At 47.0% G+C, this 20,855-nt stretch overlaps 1 protein-coding gene, 1 long non-coding RNA gene and 1 pseudogene across 4 annotated transcripts in view; 1 reads left to right on the top strand and 2 right to left on the bottom strand.

The window, feature by feature from the left end:
- Window positions 1-262: 262 nt before the first annotated feature.
- LOC118636941 lies at window positions 263-9,576 on the bottom strand. Of its 2 annotated transcripts, none has more exons than XR_004960860.1 (3): window positions 9,484-9,576; window positions 888-1,007; window positions 263-275 (listed from the first exon to the last, which is right to left on the bottom strand). It is a non-coding gene; the product is annotated as an uncharacterized LOC118636941 (long non-coding RNA). The 2 variants fall into 2 exon arrangements; XR_004960861.1 differs by lacking the exon at window positions 263-275 and adding an exon at window positions 395-411.
- A 396-nt stretch (window positions 9,577-9,972) lies between these two features.
- The window catches only part of YY1 (YY1 transcription factor), a 30,307-nt gene continuing 19,424 nt past the window's right edge, over window positions 9,973-20,855 (top strand). Inside the window, exon 1 of one of the 2 annotated variants that reach the window (XM_036260368.1) lies at window positions 9,973-10,879. In XM_036260368.1, coding sequence (XP_036116261.1) covers window positions 10,216-10,879 — 664 coding nt within the window. In that variant the 5' untranslated portion in view covers window positions 9,973-10,215. The remainder of the gene's footprint in view (window positions 10,880-20,855) is intronic. The other variant, XM_036260372.1, reaches the window with a different exon arrangement.
- LOC118629348 lies at window positions 17,891-18,102 on the bottom strand (annotated as a pseudogene).

A 20,855-nucleotide genomic window follows, 5' to 3' on the forward strand; every position in this document is an offset into this window, starting at 1 on the left:
CAGAAATTCCCTATCCTGAGCGGCCCCTATGCCGTTTGGGAAGTGATCAGACTCGCCTTCTGCCCCAGAGGGGGCCGAGGGAACAGTCTGCCAGATTTGAATCCTTCTTAACATCTTAGGGGGACTCCTCGGAGAGGAGAGGCTGCAGCGCATCTGGCCTCTCACTCTCATCCAGATAGATGGTCACCAGAATTTACCTCTGGGAGGTTTTCTTACCAGGTCTCCTTTGTAGATTTAGAGACTGTGCTGTGTCTCCTGGGCTCCCTTGCTGAGACCTGAAAATAGCATGCGGTGCCCTGGAACGTCTCAGGCGGCCCTCCAGGCTTTCTCGGGCTCAGCTAGCTTTCAGAAGCCACCTGTCGTAGGCATCTAGCCCCTGGTGTCACAAAGCACCAGGGATCTCGCTGGGGCCTCCAAATGTTGTAACATGTCAGCAAGATAATCAGAGAGACAGCCGAATTGTAAAATGAAAGGAGCACTTCATTCACTGGCAGGCTGTGGGGGTACAGCTTCTCAAAACACAGCCCTGAGCCTTCTCTGTTGCCTGCTTATAGACTAAACTACACTCTCTTGGTGCCGCTTTTGGTGTTGTTAAGGGAGAAACAGAGCTACTACGAGAGGAGCTGTTTCAGAGGCAAGGGAGGAACTGTTATAGGGGATGAGAGGAGTTGTTCCAGAGATCAGGGTCAGGGCAATCATTAATCTCTTTCTTTTTATGGTCCCTTCGAATCTCCCAAGGCCATCATTAATCCCCTTATCTTTATGGTTCCTCTAGGTGTCAGTTCCAGTTTTTGTTTTTGTTTTTTAAAAAAAACAGCTCGGTTGTGTACGTGCGGGAATAACTGATCAGAATAAAATTTATTTTTAAGTCAAGTAGCCCAACTTACCTCCAGTAGATCCTAGGATTTCGGAAGTACAGGCAGAAGTGGGTTGATCCAAGTGTGAAATTTCATCAGACATAAGTGGTATGGGACGCTGAGGATGCTGTGATCAACCAGTGTTCTAGTCTGGGAAGTAAAGAGGGATTGAAATGTCTGAGGCTGAAATGCAGGGATAATAGGAGAGAAGGTTTGAGTACCGGAGAGGATGGCATATTGGGAGTTAAGATTCCAGAGATGGTGCTGTTTGTAGGTATGACAAGGACGTGGCAGCTGGCGAGGTGGCAATGAAGGTAACTGGTGTTCGAAAGGCAACATATAAGGAGCCTGTGCTGACTCAAGTCAACCAAGGGCTGGGTATGGCTTAGGTTCAGGAAGAAGTCTATAGACTAAGTGCCAAGTCTTCAGTGAACACAGGAAAAGTAGAGAGGGTGGCATCTGAGATGGCGTTAGCTTTGAGGCATGTCAGGGTAAGCACTGCCTTTGGATGACCTGGTCAGAAAGTCACTAGGAAGTTGGAGTGGTGGAAGCACAATACAGTGCACAGATGATGTGTTGTGGAATTGTGCACCTGAAACCTCTATAATTTTGTTAACCAGTATCACCCCAATAAATTCAATGAAAAGGAAAAAGTCACTAGGAAAAGATTTAGGCAATCCAAGATTGCATCCTTGCTAGTGACAATGCCATTTTTTTTTAAATCCTCACCCGAGGACATTTTGCATTTATCTTCAGATAGAGCGGGAGGGAGAGAGGGAGGCTGATAGAGAGAGAAGGACAGAAACAGTGATGTGAGACACATCGACTGGCTGCCACCCACACAACCCCAACTGGGGCCGAGCAGGAACTGAACCCGGGACTCTCTGGTCTGTGGACGGATGCTCTAACCGCTAAGCCAAACCGGCCAGGACATGACAATGCCATTTAAGCATAATAGTGCAAGCATACCACCAACCACTTCTCGGGCAGATATAGGACGCCATAGTTCACAGCACAGTGAAGTTCTTCCCTCCCATCCTATCCTTTCAGTCCTAAACTTAAAACTGTACATGACCCAAGGAGAAAACTGTGCCCTAAAGAGTGCCAAGGAGGTTTGGTGGCAACTTTGAACTGGGCTGTGGTTCGCTGAATCTGTGGAGAGAAGAGGCTGGTGGTCTGTCTTCCACCTCTGGGCTGCTGTTACGCCGAGTTGCAGCTGTTGACCCCACCATGACAATGTCCTTGCCAAGTCTCCTTCTACCCTCTCCTGCAAAGTACACGTCACAGGGGGAAAAGTGACAGGAAGATAGCAGCAGCTGGATCGCAGATATAGACACACTCCCTAAAGGAGTTCCAATGTTGAGAAACAGTTCTGATTGACACAGAAAACACAAAAGCAAGTTGATTCTACTTTTAGTAGAAAATAATCCACCTAGCTCAGAGAGATGAAAAACCCGTCGCTGATGGCAAATCTCTTCAAGCCTGGCCACCAAATGAAGTCTCACTGGCTCTAAGACACCACGTGCATGAGCACGGCCCGGGCCCATCTGTAAGCGTTCCCCTAAAGCTGGCAGTGGATAGAGCCCAAGGACAGAAGTGCAGATGTGAGTGGGCAGAGCTGTTTGCCCAGCAACAAACAGGAATAGTGAGAAGGGACCAGAACCAATCCTGGGGAGCATAAACGCTTTCCGAGCCCAAGTTGGGCATTTCGCATACCATCTCTGCTGACTTTTATAATCTAATCTGAACAATGGTATTACTCAGCCTGTTGGGAGAGCTGAGAAAAAGAGTTTAAAAAGTTACAGGCCCAGCCCTGGCTGGTTTGGCTCAATGGTTGGAGCACCGGCCCGCTGACTAGAGGCCTTAGGGTTGGTTCCCGCTAAGGGCACGTACCTCCGTTGCAGTTTGTCCCTGGCCCTGGTTGGGGTCATGTGGGTGGCAACCACTTGATGTTTCTCTCTCTCTCTCCCTCCCTCTCTCCCTCCCATTCTATCTGAAGATAAATGCAAAAATGTCCTCAGGTGAGGATAAAAAATAAAAAAAAAGTTACAGGACTTGGCTGATGTTACCTGGATAATAAATGGCACAACCAGGATCCTAACTCAAGTTTTGAGGACTCCAGACTGTCCTTCCCACCGATCAGTTCCACAGCTGTTCTACCTTCCAAGGCCCGAAACTCCAAAACTATCTTCATGATTAATCCCCACATTCAAGTGGGAACTCGGGACAAGGAATGGGTCATAAAAAGCATGTGTTATGTGCACACAAAGGACATGATATTAGAAACCAAGTACCGAGAAACGTCAACCATCCTCTACAGTAGTTTCAGTGGATTAATTTGATGAATTTCCAAGGCTAAAAATAGCCTTTTTGTACTGTTATGGACTTGTCCCAAATGTTTACAGATTTATCACCTAACATAGAAATTAACATAAAATACATTAAGCACTAGATTGGGCACTGTGTGGTCTGTTCAACTCTCCAAGGGCCTTTATCTGATGAGGCTGGGCTCTGCCCTGTCTACTTCTTCCTAAGATTTCCTCCATCTGGAATTGAGACAACTATTTGTGAGTGGTCTGTCCACAGCCTATGTCCCCTCTGTACTGCAGGCTTCACAAACAGGCATTCATCTTGCTCACGGCTGTGCTCTGGACCACATAGCAGGTGCTCACAAATGGGCAGAACACTGGCTCACCCAATCCCCTCGTTCAGGCCTCTCTGATAAGCAGGAAAAGTCCTCTTCTACCTGCTCTTACTGAGGACAAGGTAATTCCCAGTCCACTGGAGCTCTTACCATTCCACTATCCTAACTCATGCCCACTAGCACATGAATAAGACACTGTCCTGCACTTTTTACACTGCAGTGAGTATGCTGAAACAAGTGTGGTGGTGAGTTACTGTGGACTGAAGGAGAATTTTCTTTTCTGCTCCTCCTCGAGTGTGCATGCTGCATTACTCTGGAAGGGCAGTGGCAGGAGCAACTGTTACACAAAGAAGTTGATGTAGCTGCTTTGAAGGGACATTCTAACAGCAAAATAGAGAAAAATGAGCCTCATCTATTATTAAAGATTTCAACTTTCCTTAGATTTATGGGCAATCACCAGATTCACTTACTGTAATAAACCACTTAGCCTCAGAAAAAAACTTTGACTAAGACCTTATGAAAGTAAAGAACAAAATGTTGCATAAAAGATGGGCTTAATAGATATGTACAGTTAGGCCATTTCACCATAATTTAACTCCATCTCTAATGCATTGATTTTTGAGGGGTATCCCTTAATAGCTCATATTTCAGATTCCAGAACTAGGAATAATGATCGTTTAAATGATTAAGAAAACTGCACATACCTATAGTTTTGCACTTAACTGATACTAACCCAAACTAGGGGCAACCAATTTAGATTAACATGAATTTCTGCCCTAGTTTTTCTAAATATTTTATTGGAAGCTCAGCATGGATCTGAATTGAATAAAGACTTTGCAGCCTAGCAAGGGCAGAAAATGCTGGCTCTAGCTGAAAACCCCAGCCCTGCAGTATGACCACGAACAGCTCCTCTCTGGCCCATGTCTAACAGTCTCCATACTGTGACTGGTGCGGACCACCAGTGACTTTTCATTATAATACAATTAGCAAGGAACTTAGTGATATATGTTTTAAAATTATGCTTATAACATTATACCACACATATCAGATGTTTTAGAATTTCATACAAATATACCCTTAAAAATTAACATCACTTTTTTTTTAATCCTCACTCGAGGATATTTTTCTATTTATCTTCAGGTACAGAGAGAGAAACATCGACACGAGAGGGACACATCAACTGGTTGCCTCCTGCACGACCCCAATCAGAGCCGGGGACGAACAACAACTGAAGTACGTGCCCTTGGCTGGAATTGAACCTGGGGCTCATTGGCTCTACTGCTTAGCCAAACCAACCAGGGCTTACCATCACTTTTTTTTTTATCCTCACCCGAGGACATTTTTCCATTTTTTGTTCAGGTAGAGTAGGAGGGGGAGAGAGGAAGAGAGAGAGAGAGAGAGAGAAACATCGATGTGAAAGGAACACATCGAGTGGCTGTCACCGGCATAACCGACCAGGGCCGGGGACAAACTGCAACTGAGGTACATGCCCTCAGCGGGAACCGAACCCGGGTCTCTCAGGACCGCAGGCTGACGCTCTAACCGCTGAACCAAACCGGCCAGGGCTACTATCACTTCTTATTTGACAATGCTTTCCATATAATTCAACATACCAAAGAAGCCTAATTAGCATAATATTTCATGAGAGAGAACACATCTTATGAGATTTTTTTCAAGGGTCCTCTAGAAAATCCCAAAGTGAGTCCAAAGTCAAAAAGACTTTAGCTGTCGGTTTTATAGGAACGCCCTTGTAGGTAACTAACTACTTTTCTCTTGCTGCTTTTAAGATTCTCTCTTAGTCTTTAACCTTAGGCATTTTAATTATGTGTCTTGGTGTGGAGCTCTTTGGGTTCATCTTGTTTGGGACTCTTTTCAAGAGCCATCCACATCACCTCAGTCATTAGTGAGCTTTGACTTCTTGGAGATTCTAGAAAGCTTTAAACAGCTCTTATGATTCTTCCAATATTCTATTTTCTTCTGTAGTTGTTGAGATTCATTTCCATAGTAGGCTGGGCGCTTTATACAAAGTCGGAGCTGTAGAAGCAGATGAGAAGGTCAAGCACTATCACACAGGACTCCTCTGGTCAGTGCTTTCCACTTCATTAAAAAAATTTTTTTTCCTTTATTGATTTGAGAGAGAGAGGAAGTGAGAAGGAGAGATAGAAACATCGACGAGAGAGAACATCGATTGGCCGCCTCCTGCATGCCCCCAAATGGGGATCAGGCCCACAACATGGGCATGTGCCTTGACTGGGAATTGAACCGGCGACCTCTTGGTTCATGGGTCGATGCTCAACCACTGAGCAACACCAGCTGGACTCTTGATGAGCCAAAAAACAAACTATAATTCCATGTGCAAAGCATTGAGCTGTAGACAGACACAGCCATGGCCTTTGGAAGCGGAAAGGGTAAAAGCACCCAAATACTGGTGTAAGAGAAATACCAGATTAATTAAGTGATGTTAAATCATTTGTCTTGTTGAAAAAATAAAAGGACTCTAGAAATTCAGAGGGAAGGCTCACTGGCCCAATTCATTCTGCCCAACAGAGCAGAATAAAAGTGAGATTATCTCTACCTTTAAATTTAAAGCTCCATGGCTCTGAAATGGCCCTTTTAAATCCTCACTCGAGGACATTTTTCTATTTATCTTCAGGTACAGAGAGAGAAACATAGACATGAGAGGGACACATCAACTGGTTGCCTCCTGCATGACCCCAATCAGAGCCGGGGACGAACAGCAACTGAAGTACGTGCCCCTGGAAGGCTCAGTGGCCCAATTCATTCTGTCCAAACAGAGCAGAATAAAAGTGAGATTATCTCTACCTTTAAAGCCCCATGGCTCTGAAATGGCAATTGAACCTATTCTTTTAAACTGATTTTCACTTTTAGCAGCAAGTGCAAGCATGCTAGAGTTGTCTCAGGTAAGTGTCTTTGTGTGTCTAGTCATAAGATACTACCCCCAGTTAGCCCTGGCCAGTTTGCTCAGCGGTAGAGAGTCGCCCTGAGGACCAATAAGTCATGGGCTTGATTCGGGCCAAGGGCACATACCTCGGTTGTGGTTCGTCCCTGGCCCTGGTCGGGGTGGTGTGGGAGGCAACCAGTCAATGTGTCCCTCTCACTTCGATGTTTCTCTCTCTCCCTCCCACTCTACCTGAAGATATAGAAAACTATCCTTGGGTGAGGACTTAAAACAAGAACATCTCTCATCACAGAAAATTGGAGGCCAGTATATACACACACACAATTTTTTTTTTTTTTTTTTATCCTCACCCGAGGATATTTTTCCATTTTTTGTACAGATAGAGTGGGAGGGAGAGAGAGGAAGGAGAGAGAGAGAGAAACATCGACGTCAAGGGACACATCGAGTAGCTGCCACCCGCACGACCAACCAGGGCTGGGGACAAACTGCAACCGAAGTACGTGCCCTTAGCGGGAACCAAACCCGGGTCTCTCCGGACCGCAGGCCGACGCTCTAACCACTGAGCCAAACTGGCCAGGGCCACACACACAATTTTAAAAAAAATCCTCACCAGAGGACATTTTCCCATATGTTGTCCAGATAGAGTGGAAGGGAGAGAGAGAGAGAAACATCGACATGAAAGGGACACATCGAGTGGTTGCCACCCACACGACCCAACCAGGGCCGGGGACAAACTGCAACCGAGGTACGTGCCCTTAGCGGGAACCGAACCTGGGTCTCTCTGGACTGCAGGCCGACGCTCTAACCGCTGAGCAAACTGGCCAGGGCCATACACAAATTTTTTTGAGAGATAGAAGCATCCATTTGAGAAAAACATCGATTGGCTGCCTCCTGCATGCCCCACACTCGGGATCCACCAGGCATCTCAGGCATGTGCCCTGACCGGGAATGGACCCATAACCTCTCAGTCCATGGGAGGATGCCCAATCCACTGAGCCACACCAGCTGGGCTACAAGGCAAGTTTTAAAAGCTATTCATGAGCAGGTGCTAGGATAGCATTTAGGTGCATCTCAATGCTTTCTCCATACTCGACTGTGTAGTCTATAGATCTGTGACTCAGAAGCTAGGCTACCCAATTGGGTACTTGCCTCTTTTCTCTTTCATCTATGGGCAAATATCCACTTGCAAAGGCATTTTCCCACCATTTACTAGAAAGTGGGGAAATTAAGCCACTAAAAATTCTCCCACAACTGGTTTTCATATATGAAACATTTATGTAGAATTTATAACCTATGAAGCCAGAAATGCCTTTCAACAGATCTACTTTGCCCAACCGTGTGGGTGCAGAACTCCAAGAGGGGATTACTCAGGTTTTAAAAGTCAGATTCAAAATGAAAATGACTCCTGCCTTGGCCAGTTTGGCTCAGCATTCAGAGTGTTGGCGGGCGGACCAATGAGTCGCGGGTTCCATTCTGGTCAAGGGTAGGTACCTCGGGTGCGGTTGGTCTCTGGCCCTGGCTGGGGTCATGCGGGAGGCAACTAGTTGATGTGGCTCTATCACACTGATGTTTCTGTCTGTCTGTCTGTCTTTCCCTCCCTCCCACTCTGATAAAAAAGAAAAAAAAAAAGTACTCCTTTTCAGTAATATACTAAATAAAAATCAAGTCCAATGACATTTAGAAACAAGTAGGAACTAAATTGGACTGATCAAGTCACTTTTTTTAATCCTCACCTGAAAACTTTTTTTTTTGCATTTATTTTCAGATAGAGCGGGAGGGAGAGAGGGAGGAAGAGAGAGAGAAACATCGATGTGAGAGAGACATCCAGTGGTTGCCACCTATGTGACCCCAACTGGGGCCAGGGACAAACTGCAACCGAGGTGTGTGCCTTTTGTGGGAATCGAACCCGGGACTCTCTTGTCCTCGGGCGCCGTTCTAACCACTAAGCCAAACCGGCCAGGGCTCAAGTCACTTCTTAATCAAATGCAAACATTTCTCTAATATGGTCCCATAAAGACACCCACTTGTTTTAACAAGTTAGATCAAAGATTAATGGATTACGGTGCACAATAACCAGGGGCTTCAACTATAAGAACACTATCCAAAAGACAAAAGTAAACAGGGATAACATACACATTCAAGAAATTCATATGGGCGTTAAATTGGCCAAACGAGTACAACAAAGATACACCTTCCCAAGTTTTCAGTTTTTCATGACTTTCTTAAAAACCAGGAAACCTTTATTTCTATTGCTTTAAACCAGCCAGGTCGGCCAAAAAGAATAAATAGGGGCAAAACCACTTCGCTGAAATATAGCTAGCTACTCAGGAAGTTTTAACTTGCCGCTAATTCGTGCCATAAAAAATCCAGGCTCTGTGGCCGGTATAATGCAGAACAGGCGGGAAAACTGTGTTATTTAAAAAGGAGAGAAATATCCAAAACCTGGTAGACACAAGGAGGAGCATCTGAAAGTGAACAATAAGTGAAGACTGAGGTCAAGGGAAATCACAATTGGCTAGAGAGCGAAGAAAGGGAAGCTCAGAAAATTGTAGAGAATCAAAAGGAGCCGAGCTACACGACGAGCGGCCGGAACCTGAGTTCTAAGGTCTATCGGTAAGCAGGCACCAACGGCTCCGACCCAGGTTTCCGCCGGTCACAAAAGGATAACGGACACCCTCCCAACGGTGGACTTGGGGGCTCCGCGCGCCACTTCCACACACCCGCCCCGCGCGGCCAAGCTGCTCTCCGCCCCGGGCCCAGCGGGGCGATGCGGAAGCGCAGCCGTCGGCGGACATTTTCCTCTGCTGCCCGCCCGCCTTTGTTCGCCGAGCCCTCCTCACTCACCCCGCAGCCATCGCCCCCCCGAAGCCAGGCGCCAAGAGCAAACGCCGTCCCAAACGAAAAAGAGGGCTCAGGCGTTTCTCGTCTGAACAGGCTTTATTGGGGCGCCGGGGCCGCTCCGCGTGCGCCACCAGCTTCATCGCGCGGCCGTCTGGCCCCGATCCCTGCACTCCTTCAGGCCTCCCACCCACGCGGTGCCCGGGACCGCGCGCACCGCTCACCAGCTCCGGAGGCGGTAGCTGCAGAGGCGACGCCCCGATCCCGTGTGCGGCCCCGGCCTGGGGCGACGGGTTTTGCTGCTGTTGCACCGCGGAGGGCGGAGCCGCGCGACTAGCGGCGACGACGCACTGACGTCACGCGCCGCAGGCCAGCCAGCGCGCGCGGGGCCGTCCCACCTTCCCCAATCCGGGAGAAGCCCGGGGCAGTGGGCGGGGCCTCGGTGGCGAACCAGCCGATCGATTGGCAGAGGAGGAGGAGCGAGAGAGCAAGCGGGCGAGTAGGAGCGAGGCGGGCCGGGCCAGGCCAGCACGGAAGTCTCGCGAGGCCGAGCCCGAGCGCAGTGTGGCGGCGGCGGCGGCGGCGGCGAGATCTGGGCTCGGGGTGAGGAGTTGGTATTTGTGTGGAAGGAGGCGGAGGCGCAGGAGGAAGGGGGAAGCGGAGTGCCGGCCCGGAGGGCGGGAGGAGGCGCGGCCAGAGCGGGAGGCCGAGGCGCGGTGAGGCGGGGCGCCGGGGCGAGCAGCGGCCAAGCGAGCGCGGGGCGCACGGAGGCGAGGAGGCGGGGAAGCCCGCCGCCGCCGCCGCCGCGCCCGCCCCTTCCCCCCGCCGCCCGCCCCCTCTCCCCCCTCCCGCCTGCCGCCTTCCTCCCTCTGCCTTCCTTCCCCACGGCCGGCCGCCTCCTCGCCCGCAGCCTCGGAGCCGAGGCCGCCGCGGCCGTGGCGGCGGAGCCCTCAGCCATGGCCTCGGGCGACACCCTCTACATCGCCACGGACGGCTCAGAGATGCCGGCCGAGATCGTGGAGCTGCACGAGATCGAGGTGGAGACCATCCCGGTGGAGACCATCGAGACCACAGTGGTGGGCGAGGAGGAGGAGGACGACGACGACGACGAGGACGGCGGCGGCGACCACGGCGGCGGGGGCGGCCACGGGCACGCGGGCCATCACCACCACCACCACCACCACCACCACCCGCCCATGATCGCGCTGCAGCCGCTCGTCACCGACGACCCGACCCAGGTGCACCACCACCAGGAGGTGATCCTGGTGCAGACGCGCGAGGAGGTGGTGGGCGGCGACGACTCCGACGGGCTGCGAGCCGAGGACGGCTTCGAGGACCAGATCCTCATCCCGGTGCCCGCGCCGGCCGGCGGCGACGACGATTACATCGAGCAGACGCTGGTCACCGTGGCGGCGGCCGGCAAAAGTGGTGGCGGCTCGTCGTCGTCGGGCGGCGGTCGCGTTAAGAAGGGCGGCGGCAAGAAGAGCGGCAAGAAGGGCTACCTCGGCGGCGGAGCCGGGGCGGCGGGCGGCGCGGACGCGGGCAACAAGAAGTGGGAGCAGAAGCAGGTGCAGATCAAGACCCTGGAGGGCGAGTTCTCGGTCACCATGTGGTCCTCAGGTGAGCGACCGCTCGCGCCGGCCCGTGCCGGCCCCCGGGATGTTTTTGTTTTGAAGGGAAGCCATGTTTTATGTGTGTGATGGGCGCCGCCATCTTCTTCGCAGGGCAAGTATGGCGGCCCCAAAAGATGGCGGGCGGGCCGCGGCGGGGGCGGCGGGCGGCGGCCGGCGGCGGCCGCGGCACGAAAAGATGGCGGCGGAGGAGCGGCGCCGCCCGCTAGGCCGCAATGGCGTAGTTTCCCCGGACAGGGCGGCCCCGCGGCGCGGGCGGGGCGGGGCGGGGCGCGCTCTGGCCAACGGACGGCCCGTCGGCTCGTTGTCTTCGGCCCTCACCCGGCCAGCTCCCCGCGAGGGCCGGGGTCTCGGGGCGCGAAGAGGGCGTTGGTGGGGCATACGGACCTCGCGCCCCGGCCGAGGCTCTCGCTGCCGCCTTTCCCCTGCCTTCCTCTAGGGGGCGCCTCACGCCGCCCCCACCCCTTGCCCCGGCTCCACTGCTCCCGGGTGGCGCCTTCGGAAGGGGGCGGGGGCACCTCGGCCCTTTGCTCCCACGCACGGCGCAGGCCAGGCCCCGCCCGCGGCCGTGCTCGCTTTTGCAGGGCGGGACTTGGGCGGCACGTAGGGCTGGCGTGTGCGGGCTCCGCGTCGTCAGGCCTGTCACCGCGCGGCGGCCCGGCGTCGCCTGCGCTTCCCCGCCGCACGTCGTGGAGAGGGGCCGGGAGTGTGTCCATAAATTGTTATCCCTCGACGTTTTCGAAAGTTTTTTTCCTAAGTGTTTGTCTCTTTGCAAATAGGTTGGCTGTACCGCTAAATTAGTCGAGTGCTGTTAAATCTGTGCATACTTTGTACTTGATAGAAAGCTATCTCATTTTCTCGTGAGAAGGATTCTAGAAAGGATCTTTTCACTATTCTAGTACTGCTTTAAACGAAAGCCAGAAATATATCTAGGCATGCGTAAATCTTTTCATGCAGGACATTTATAACTTTCAAAAGGCTCTTTTGTTTATGTCCGCATTTTATTGGTAACCTACCAAGTTAAAGTGCTGGGATAGTAAATAGAATAATCCTGCTGTAGCTAACCTAGAACCTGTAAATTTATGGTTAAATTTAATACTAAATTTAAGTTGTAGGACACTTTAATTATTTTAACACTACTTCATAAATTTTCAAAATTGGATAACCTTTGAGTATTGAAGGATTTTTAAAATTTAGAGGAACGAATGACATAGAAGGAGAAAAGTCTGGACTGAAAAGCTGGTCTGGTTGTGTCTACTGAAAGCACCAAGTTCAGATAACTAAAGCTGCTTGGATGGACCTGTGACTCAGGACTAAGCAAAGGGTATCAGAGCTGCTGCCAAGATGTCAATAGCAAGTGCTAACAGGAGCTGCTCTGCATTTCAGAGGGCCTTTGAGTTTAGCAGGAGCTCTATGTTAAAGTGAACCCTGTCTGCATTAGAACTTCATGCTTATCAAAAGGTACTTCTAGCCCTGGCCGGTTTGGCTCAGCGGTTAGAGCGTCGGCCTGCGGTCCTGAGAGACCCGGGTTCGGTTCCCGCTAAGGGCACGTACTTCGGTTGCAATTTGTCTCCGGCCCTGGTCGGTTGTGCGGGTGGCAGCCCCTCGATGTGTTCCTTTCACATCGATGTTTCTCTCTCTCTTTCTGTTCCTCTCTCTCCCTCCCACTCTACCTGAACAAAAAATGGAAAAATGTCCTCGGGTGAGGATAAAATAAAATAAAATAAAATAAAAATGGTTAAAAAAAAAAAAAAGGTACTTCTATATGTTTTGGTAGCTCAGAACGATTGCAATATTGGAACTAAAAGTCATGTTTTTGCACTATTAGGCATGGAATAAGGAAGGGGAGGGACATGTTGGTTATGTTGAGTTTGCTGAATGGAGGATTCCTTTTGAAATTCGATATTTAGGTAGAGATATGTTAACCATATGAAGTTAAATTCACTTTTTCTTATGGTATGATCATGTAGGTTTTAAAATATGTTTTTAGCCGTGGCCAGTTTGGCTCAACGGTACAGCATTGGCCCGCGGACCAATGAGTCTTGGGTTTGATTTTGGGCAAGGGTACATACCTTGGTTGTGGTTGGTCTGGGCCCTGGTCAGGTCTTGTGGGAGGCAACCAGTATATGTGTCCCTCCCATGTCAGTGTTTCTCTCCCCACCCCCATCTGAAGATAAATTGAAAAATATCCTTAGGTGAGGATTAAAAAAATACATGTTTTTTTTTAGCCTCACTTGAGGACATTTTTCCTTTTTTTTTTCCTTCCAGATAGAGTGGGAGAGAAAGAAACATCGACCTGAAAGGGACACATCAAGTGGTTGCCACCCCCACCCCACAGTTCAACCAGGGCCGGGGACAAACTGCAACTGAGGTACATGCCCTTGGCGGGAACCAAACCTGGGTCACTCCAGACTGCAGGCCACCGCTCTAACCGCTGAGCAAAACTGGCCAGGGCTATATGTTTTTATTGATTAAAAATTTTTTTTTGTTTATTGATTTTAGAAAGAGGAAGGGAGAAGGAGAGAGAGAGAGAAACATCAATGAGAGAGAACATAGATTTGCCAGCCACCTCCTGCATGCCCCCCCACTGGGGATTTGGCTCACAACCTGGGCATTGTGTCCTCACCAGGAATCAAACTGGCAACCTCTTGGTGCATGGTCTGAAGCTCAACCGCTGAGCCACACCAGCCTGGTTATTTTTACTGATTTTTTAAAAAGAGAGATACATCCATCGGCCTCCTCCTGCATGCCCCCTGCTGGGGGTCTAGCCAATAACCCCTGGCATGTGCTCTGATGGGAATGGAACCAGGACCTCTCAGTCCATGGGACCACACTCAGTCCACTGAGCCACACTTCTGGGTGTCATGTTGGTTCTATAGTAACTTAGTAAAGCAGGGAATTTTACACATTCTGCATTTGATCTTACCAAATTACTAAACCATTTTCAGTACCCCTAAAGTTTGGTAACGAGGTTTTACTTGATGAAGTGGTACAATACCAAGTTGGTCACTGGCTAAAGTCTCAGGGCTTGACTAATGGGAGTCCATTTACACTTAAGTCGGCATTTACCCTATATGAGTGGCTGCTTACTTGGTTGCACAGTTTGGGGTATTTGTCCTTTAAAAAAGGGAAAAAAGAGCCCTAGCCAGTTTGGCTCAGCGGTTGAGCATCGGCCTGCAGACCAGAGAGTCCCGGTTTTGGTTCCCGCTAGGGGCAGGTACCACAAAAAAAGGAAAAAAGAATTAGTTAGTGTGTTACAGGGTACTCTGTGCGTAAAGGTGGTTATAAATAATAACTACAATAACATAATGTGGTCTATTTCCTGAGACATGTGTTGTGGTAAACTATCCCTTCCCTCTCCTTGTGGTTTGGAGTTATTACCAAAGAGAAGCTTAATAGTTTGTAATTAAATGTGGGTGTCCCAAGTTAAAATTCTGAATATACTGTAGTTTTATCTTCAGACCTCAAGTGAGATCATTGCTAAGAGGTGAGGAAATCAAAGCAGGTTCACTGTCAAGCTGTGTGTGTGTGTGTGTGTGTGTGTGTGTGTGTGCGCTGCATTCATATTCTTTTCATTTGATCTCAGGCGTGAGAGTTTCAACTGTACTATAGTTTCACTAAATTATTCTTTTAGGTGGGAATCGCTCTGTGAGGTGACAGTTTTGCCTAAGCCCAAGCTCAGTTATATAAAGTTCTTAATAATAAGTAACTATATATAGATAGGGTCGTCGTTCTATAACTATATATAGATAGGGTCGTTCTAGTTATTAGTGCTTTTGGTTTTTTCTTTGTTTAAAATATGTTTGTATTGATTTTTTTTTTAAGAGAGAGAGGAAGGAAGAGAGATAGAAACATTGGGGGGAGAGAGAGAGACAGACAGACATTGATTAGCTGCCTCCTGCACTTCCTCTCCTCACACTGGGGATTGAGTCCACAACCCGGGCATGTGCCCTGACCAGAATCAAACTGGGATTTCTCAGTCCATGGGACGACGCTCAGTCTACTGAGCTACACTGGTCAGGGTGTTTTGTTTTGTTTTTTAAGGCTGATTGGGAGCCCATTATGTTTGTGGAAACCAAATATTTGGACTTTACAGGTTTCTTTTGCTTGTATGTCATCTTTAATTTCCCACAGAGTAACAACGATGTGTATGGTTGGTGACTTTTGAATGGAACAGCAGCAAGAGAATGTAGCTGTAGAGTAGTTTTAGATCTGAAAGTTCTAAAGTCCTTAGATATCTGCTCTTCCCTTTTTTAAATTGATATAATTCACATGTGTGCAGTTTAGTAACTTTTTTTTTTTCATCCTCACCTGAGGATATTTTTTCCAATGATTTTTAAATAGGGAAGGGAGGGAAGAGGGAGGGAGGGAGAGAGAGGCATCTATATGAGAGAGACACATCTATTGGTTGCCTCCTGACCAGAGCTGGGGATCAGACCTGCAATCCAGGCATGGGCCCTTGACCGGAAATCAAACCTGAGACCCTTCAGTCAGAGGTCTGACTCCAGGGCTAGTAGTTTCTAATAGGTTCATCAGGTTATGCAACCATGACTACTGTCTAATTCTAGAACATTTTTATCATCCCAAAGAGAACCACGAACCTGCTAGCAGTCACTCTCTATTTCCTTCTCTCCCAGCCCCTGGCTACCACTAGTCTACTTTCTTTTTCTCTGAATTTCCCTGTTCTGGACTTTTTCTTTAAGTGGAATTGTATAGTATTTGGTCTTTGTGTCTGGCTTAGTCTGTTTTCGGGGTTTGTCCATGTTGTAGGATGCACTTCCTTCCTCTTTATGGCTGAATAGTGCTCCATTGTATGGATAACACAGAGCCTTAGTTTTCAGAGAAGGTTAGGCACAGGTAAGGCTGAACACATTTCAGTGTTTAATCACAGTTCAACTGTTTGCAATATTCTTAATTCATTGCATCAAGGCCCATGTTTATTTTTTTCCTGGCATATAATTAGTGACTATTTCAATATTCCTATATTTGGGGCACAGTATTATTCATCACTGTTGTATAGGAGTGACATCCTATTTTACAGTGTTTATAAACTAAACCAGTTAACTAAAGCATTGGGTGGTATAGGCTAATGATAAAAGCTGAGTATTTAAACCATTTAGTTTTGAGAGAAACCTAAGAAGGCTTACAAAACTTGCTTGATGTTTCAGGTATTTAGAAATTGTGGCCTTCATTCAAGGCTGTTGATATTTTAATTATCTTCTGTTAGGCCAAATGTAGGAGTGCTTTGTGTTGGATTGAGCAAAACATCTAAGACCAGAAAACCTTTGATACTAGAATCAGTAAATTGAAAGAAAGTCGAAAAGTATTAAATTTTTTCTCATGGAGCCAAGCCAGAGAAGCTCTCTCCAGAGTAATGACGTCAGCCCCTACCTGAGGCAGCCTAAGTCATAGATTCTGATTCCTGACCTGGTAGCTCTGGAGGCCTGGTTCTCCGTGTCAGCCTTTCTAGTCCAGGTTGTTAACCTTTTCTTTTCCTTCCCACCATCAATGGCCGAGTTTCCTAGGAGGAAAGAAAAATCTTCATCAGGAAAAGGTCAGGACTCCTGACCTACCTCCTAGCATTTTAGGCTTTTGGAAGAGAATAAATAATTTTTTTTGGATGTATGCCAGACTTCTGAGCTGATATTTACAAAAGGCCTTTCTATTTGTTTTTTTTTTTTTTTTAAGTTTGCTTAGTAAGGTTTGTTTGTTTTAAGGCTGGGAAGTTTAAGGCCCTTAACAGGTTATTAGCAAAAAAAACCCCCAAAACCCTCAATTACTAGAATGAACAGTTCTTAAGATCTGCTTTTTTGTTGTTGGGTTTTTTGTTTGTTTGTTTTTGTTGTTAACTTCTGATCTGTTCTTCCCAGGTGATCTTTTTTTAATCCTCACCTGAGGATGTTTTTTCCATTTATCTTCAGATAGAACTGGAGGGAGGGAGGGAGAGAGAAACATCATGTGAGAGAGACACACATTGATTGGTTGCCTCCCACATGAACCTAACAGAGCTGGGGACCAACCGCAACCAAGGTATGTGCCCTTTGCCAGAATCAAACCTGGGACTCTGATCTGCGGGCTGATGATCTAGCCACTGAGCTAAACCGGCCAGGGCCCAGGTGATCATTTTATGAACTCTGCTCTAACTACTTCCCATAGGAAGAGTATGCAAAAATGAGAACTTTTTACAATTTTAGGTATTGGATATTTACCAGTGAGTTGTATTTTATAGTATTAATGGATAAACTCTCAAACCATGTATTTCTAAAATCTGGCGTCTTACATGTAATCTGAATGTTGAAAATAACATGCATTTTGCTATTGTTAGCAAAATATTAAGATGTGGGGAAGTCTTGGATGTTAGTTGGCTCTGTCATATAAATTTGTGCCTGCCTATGTATGGTGGGCTGTAATTACAGTACAGGAAAGGAACCATATCTTAGTGCTAAGTATCTTGTGTTAGTAGGTCCCGTTCTATTTAACTTTGTGGTTAATTATCAATAACATCAAGCCCAGTGGTTTCTGGGAATCATCACATTGCCTCTTTAGAGGGCACTGACCAAAGTATCCAACTTTGTTGTATCTTAATTTCTGACCTTGGGATCTTTGTAAAATGACTTGTTTGGAGTAGGGGGATCCTAAAAGCATTTCAATTCCTTTATAACAAAATTCTCCTTTCTGAATTCCTCTGTGACAGTAGGAAATGACATATTCCAGTTTTTAAAACATAGCTCTTTAATTTTTTTTATACTAAGTATTTTATTTAGTATTTTAGTAGTAATACTAAGTATGCTGCTGCCAGTGTATATAAAATAACACCCTTGTGGAACAGAAATTCATGAAAATTCAGATAGGTAGATGTTACGGACTGACAAAAGCAGAAGATTGTATAGTATGGCATGTTATAAGATAAGTATGTTATACAGGCTTCCAATTTAATAACTCTTTGAATAGTCATCGGTTCAAGAAAAGTCACTTAGAACACCTTCGAAGATTCATTTCACTACAAAAAGGAACAGACTTTCTGGGGTCTGAAGGGATTGGTACTTGAAGATACTCCAGTCAGCTGGGGGTCATGTTGAGCATTGTTTCAAATCTGCAGCTGCCTGAGAAACTTGCGGGGTTGAGCCCAGCTTCCAGCTGGGGCTATTGAACCACTTTCTTCATAGCCGTGAGACTGGAGGAACCAGACATGGTCCATGGTCCACGCGAGAGCCTGACAGGTTTGTCGGTAGTGGGTCTGCAGGGCCAGACCTAACTCTTTAATTTTTTGTTTGTTTGTTTTAATCCTCACCTGAGGACATTTTTCCATTTTTGATTCAGGTGGGGGGGGGGGCACCATCGACGTGAAAGGGACATATCGAGCGGCCGCCACCTGCATAACCATCCAGGGCTGGGGACAAACTGCAACCGAGGTACGCACCCTTAGTGGGAACCGAACCCAGGTCTCCCTGGACCACAGGCCAACGCTCTAACCACTGAGCAAAACCGGCGAGGGCCTAACTCTTTAATTTTAATGTGACCTGGTGAATATTAGAAACTCTTGAATAAAATTTTTAATAATAATTCAGTTATTTTAGTCTTGCATAGTGGTTTCAAATAGGTTTAAAGGTTAAAACAATCTAACTGGTTGTAGTAGACTTTTTTTTCCCTTGTATAAATTTCTATGTTTCTATATTAAGTAGGTTTTTATGGATTCTTAAAAAGGACTAAATACAGGCCTTTGGATTTCACACACACATATAATCTATTCTTTTCTGAATTTTCTAAGACTTGAAATTAGATTACTTCATTTGCTGGATTAAAAACTCAAACACAACAGTATGAATATACTTAATGTCACTGAGCTGTAGACTTAAAAATGGTTAAAATGGCCCTGGCTGGTGTGGCTCAGTGAATTGAGCGTCATCTCTTGGATTGAGGTCCCAGTTAGATTTCCCTGTCAGGGCCCATGCCCGGGTTGTGGGCTCAATCCCCAGTGTGGGGCGTGCAGGAGGCGGCTGAACAATGTGTCTCCCTTGCATGGATGTTTCTCACTCTCTCTCTCTCTCTCTCTCTCCTCCTCCCCCCCTCCCTTTCTTTAAAAAAAAGGTTAAAATGGTAAACTTTTATGTTCTATGTGTTTTGTCATAACCTGCAAGGCCACACATGGTTTGATCCCTGCTTTCCTTCCCACTCTTCCCTCTGCTCCCATTAGGTTTCAACCTTTCTGCCTTCTTTCAGTTCCTTAAACTTGTTTCTTAGCACTAGCTTCTTAACCTCTGCTTTTCCAGTGCTGACCCTGGTGCTTGCATTCTTAGTGCCACCTTGATTTTCAGGTCACACCTCTAAGTGGCCTTCTCTGTTCGTTCAAATTAGCATGCACACAGTCCCCTCTGACACTTGCTCAGAGCTGTTTTTATTTTCTTTGTAGCACTGTCTGAACATGTCTTGCCCCTTTTATTTTAACTTGCTGCTTATCTGTCTACTTTCTCTAGAGTGTAAGCCCTGGGCTATAACCCTGCAGCCTTAGAATGACGCTTAAGCATGCCCGGCTGGTGTGGCTCAGTGGTTGAGCACCAGGAGGTCACTAGTTCGATTCCTGGTCAGGGCACATGTCCAGGTTGTGGGCCAAATCCCCAGTGAGGGGCATGCAGGAGGCGGCCAGTTGATGTTCTCTCTCATGGATGTTTCTATCTTTTTCTCCCTCAACCCCCCCCCCCAAAAAGAAAAAAAGAATGACACTAGGCACATGTAAGAGTCTCAGCAATTAGCTGAGTGCACGGAAGCTGTGTATAAGGCAGAGTCCTGGCCTGCAGGTCACCATTCATTCTCATCTATTACTGTAGGGGTGGGAGAGAAGCGTTGAGGGTGAGGAGAGGGAGGAGAATCATGTTCTGTTAGAAAAGTCATGGACTTCAGAATCAATCTTAGATTCAAATCCTAGATCTGTGACTAAGTGCACTTTATTTATTAAGTTATTTTTAAATGGGTTTTTATTGAATTTTGTTTTAAGAGAGAGGAAAGGATAGAGATAGAAACATTGATGTGAGGGAGAAACTTTGATTGGCTGCCTCCTGCACGCCCCCTACTGGGGATCAAGCTCACAACCAGGGCACCGTGGGGTGACCAGAAATAGAACCAGAACCTCTTGAGTCCATGAAGGACTTCCTGAGTCCGTGAGGCGAGGCTCAATCCACTGAGCCACACCAGCTGGGCTGTACTTCTTTAAACACATTACTTGGCGTTTCTGAGGCTTGATTTCTTGAACTAAAAAACATGGGGTTAATATCTTAAAGGTTTTTGTTTGACTTAAGGAATGTGATAGTTGCTGGCATAGAACAGGTACTCAGTAAATGATAGTATTCCTACTTAAGGTCTCCATTAGTGGGGGAAAGTACAAACAACCTATGCTCACTTATGTCTGTTGCTTAGCAATGAGTCTCAAATATGTAGCTCTCCCCTGTTTCAGTGAAGGTTTGGGTGACAGCAGTAGTGAGTAAGGAATGTCATTTTTGCTAAAAGTCAGGTAGAAAGGTCAGACCAAAGTTAATGGCACAAAATGGAAGGTGTGGAGAAATAAAATCTAGTCAAGTAAGTAGGTAGGTAAATGTAAGAATTGGTAAAAGTAGAAAATCAGGATCACAGAAGAAAAGAAAGCATGAGGGTCAACCCTAATGAGCTTCCTGGCAAACGAGATAAAAGAGGAAACCATACTACCATTAGCTGATTCTAAGATGGGAAAATTTGATCAGGAAAATCAAGCTTTTCTTAGGACTGAACTTTAAAAATAAACTGTTTTATATTTGAAGAGGACCACTGGCTGGTAGTAATGCACAGATTCCAACCAGTCTAGTATCACATTTCACGTGCTTAGAGTGGCCAAAAGACTTAAAATTTAACCTAACTGAAGATGGTTCATTACTTTCTATGTTCTTTACTTGGTTACTAGTTTTTAAAAAGTTTGACATTCTTCAAAAACCTTTAAG

Source organism: Molossus molossus, unplaced genomic scaffold, assembly GCF_014108415.1.
Source record: "Molossus molossus isolate mMolMol1 unplaced genomic scaffold, mMolMol1.p scaffold_m16_p_1, whole genome shotgun sequence".
NCBI lineage: Eukaryota > Metazoa > Chordata > Mammalia > Chiroptera > Molossidae > Molossus > Molossus molossus.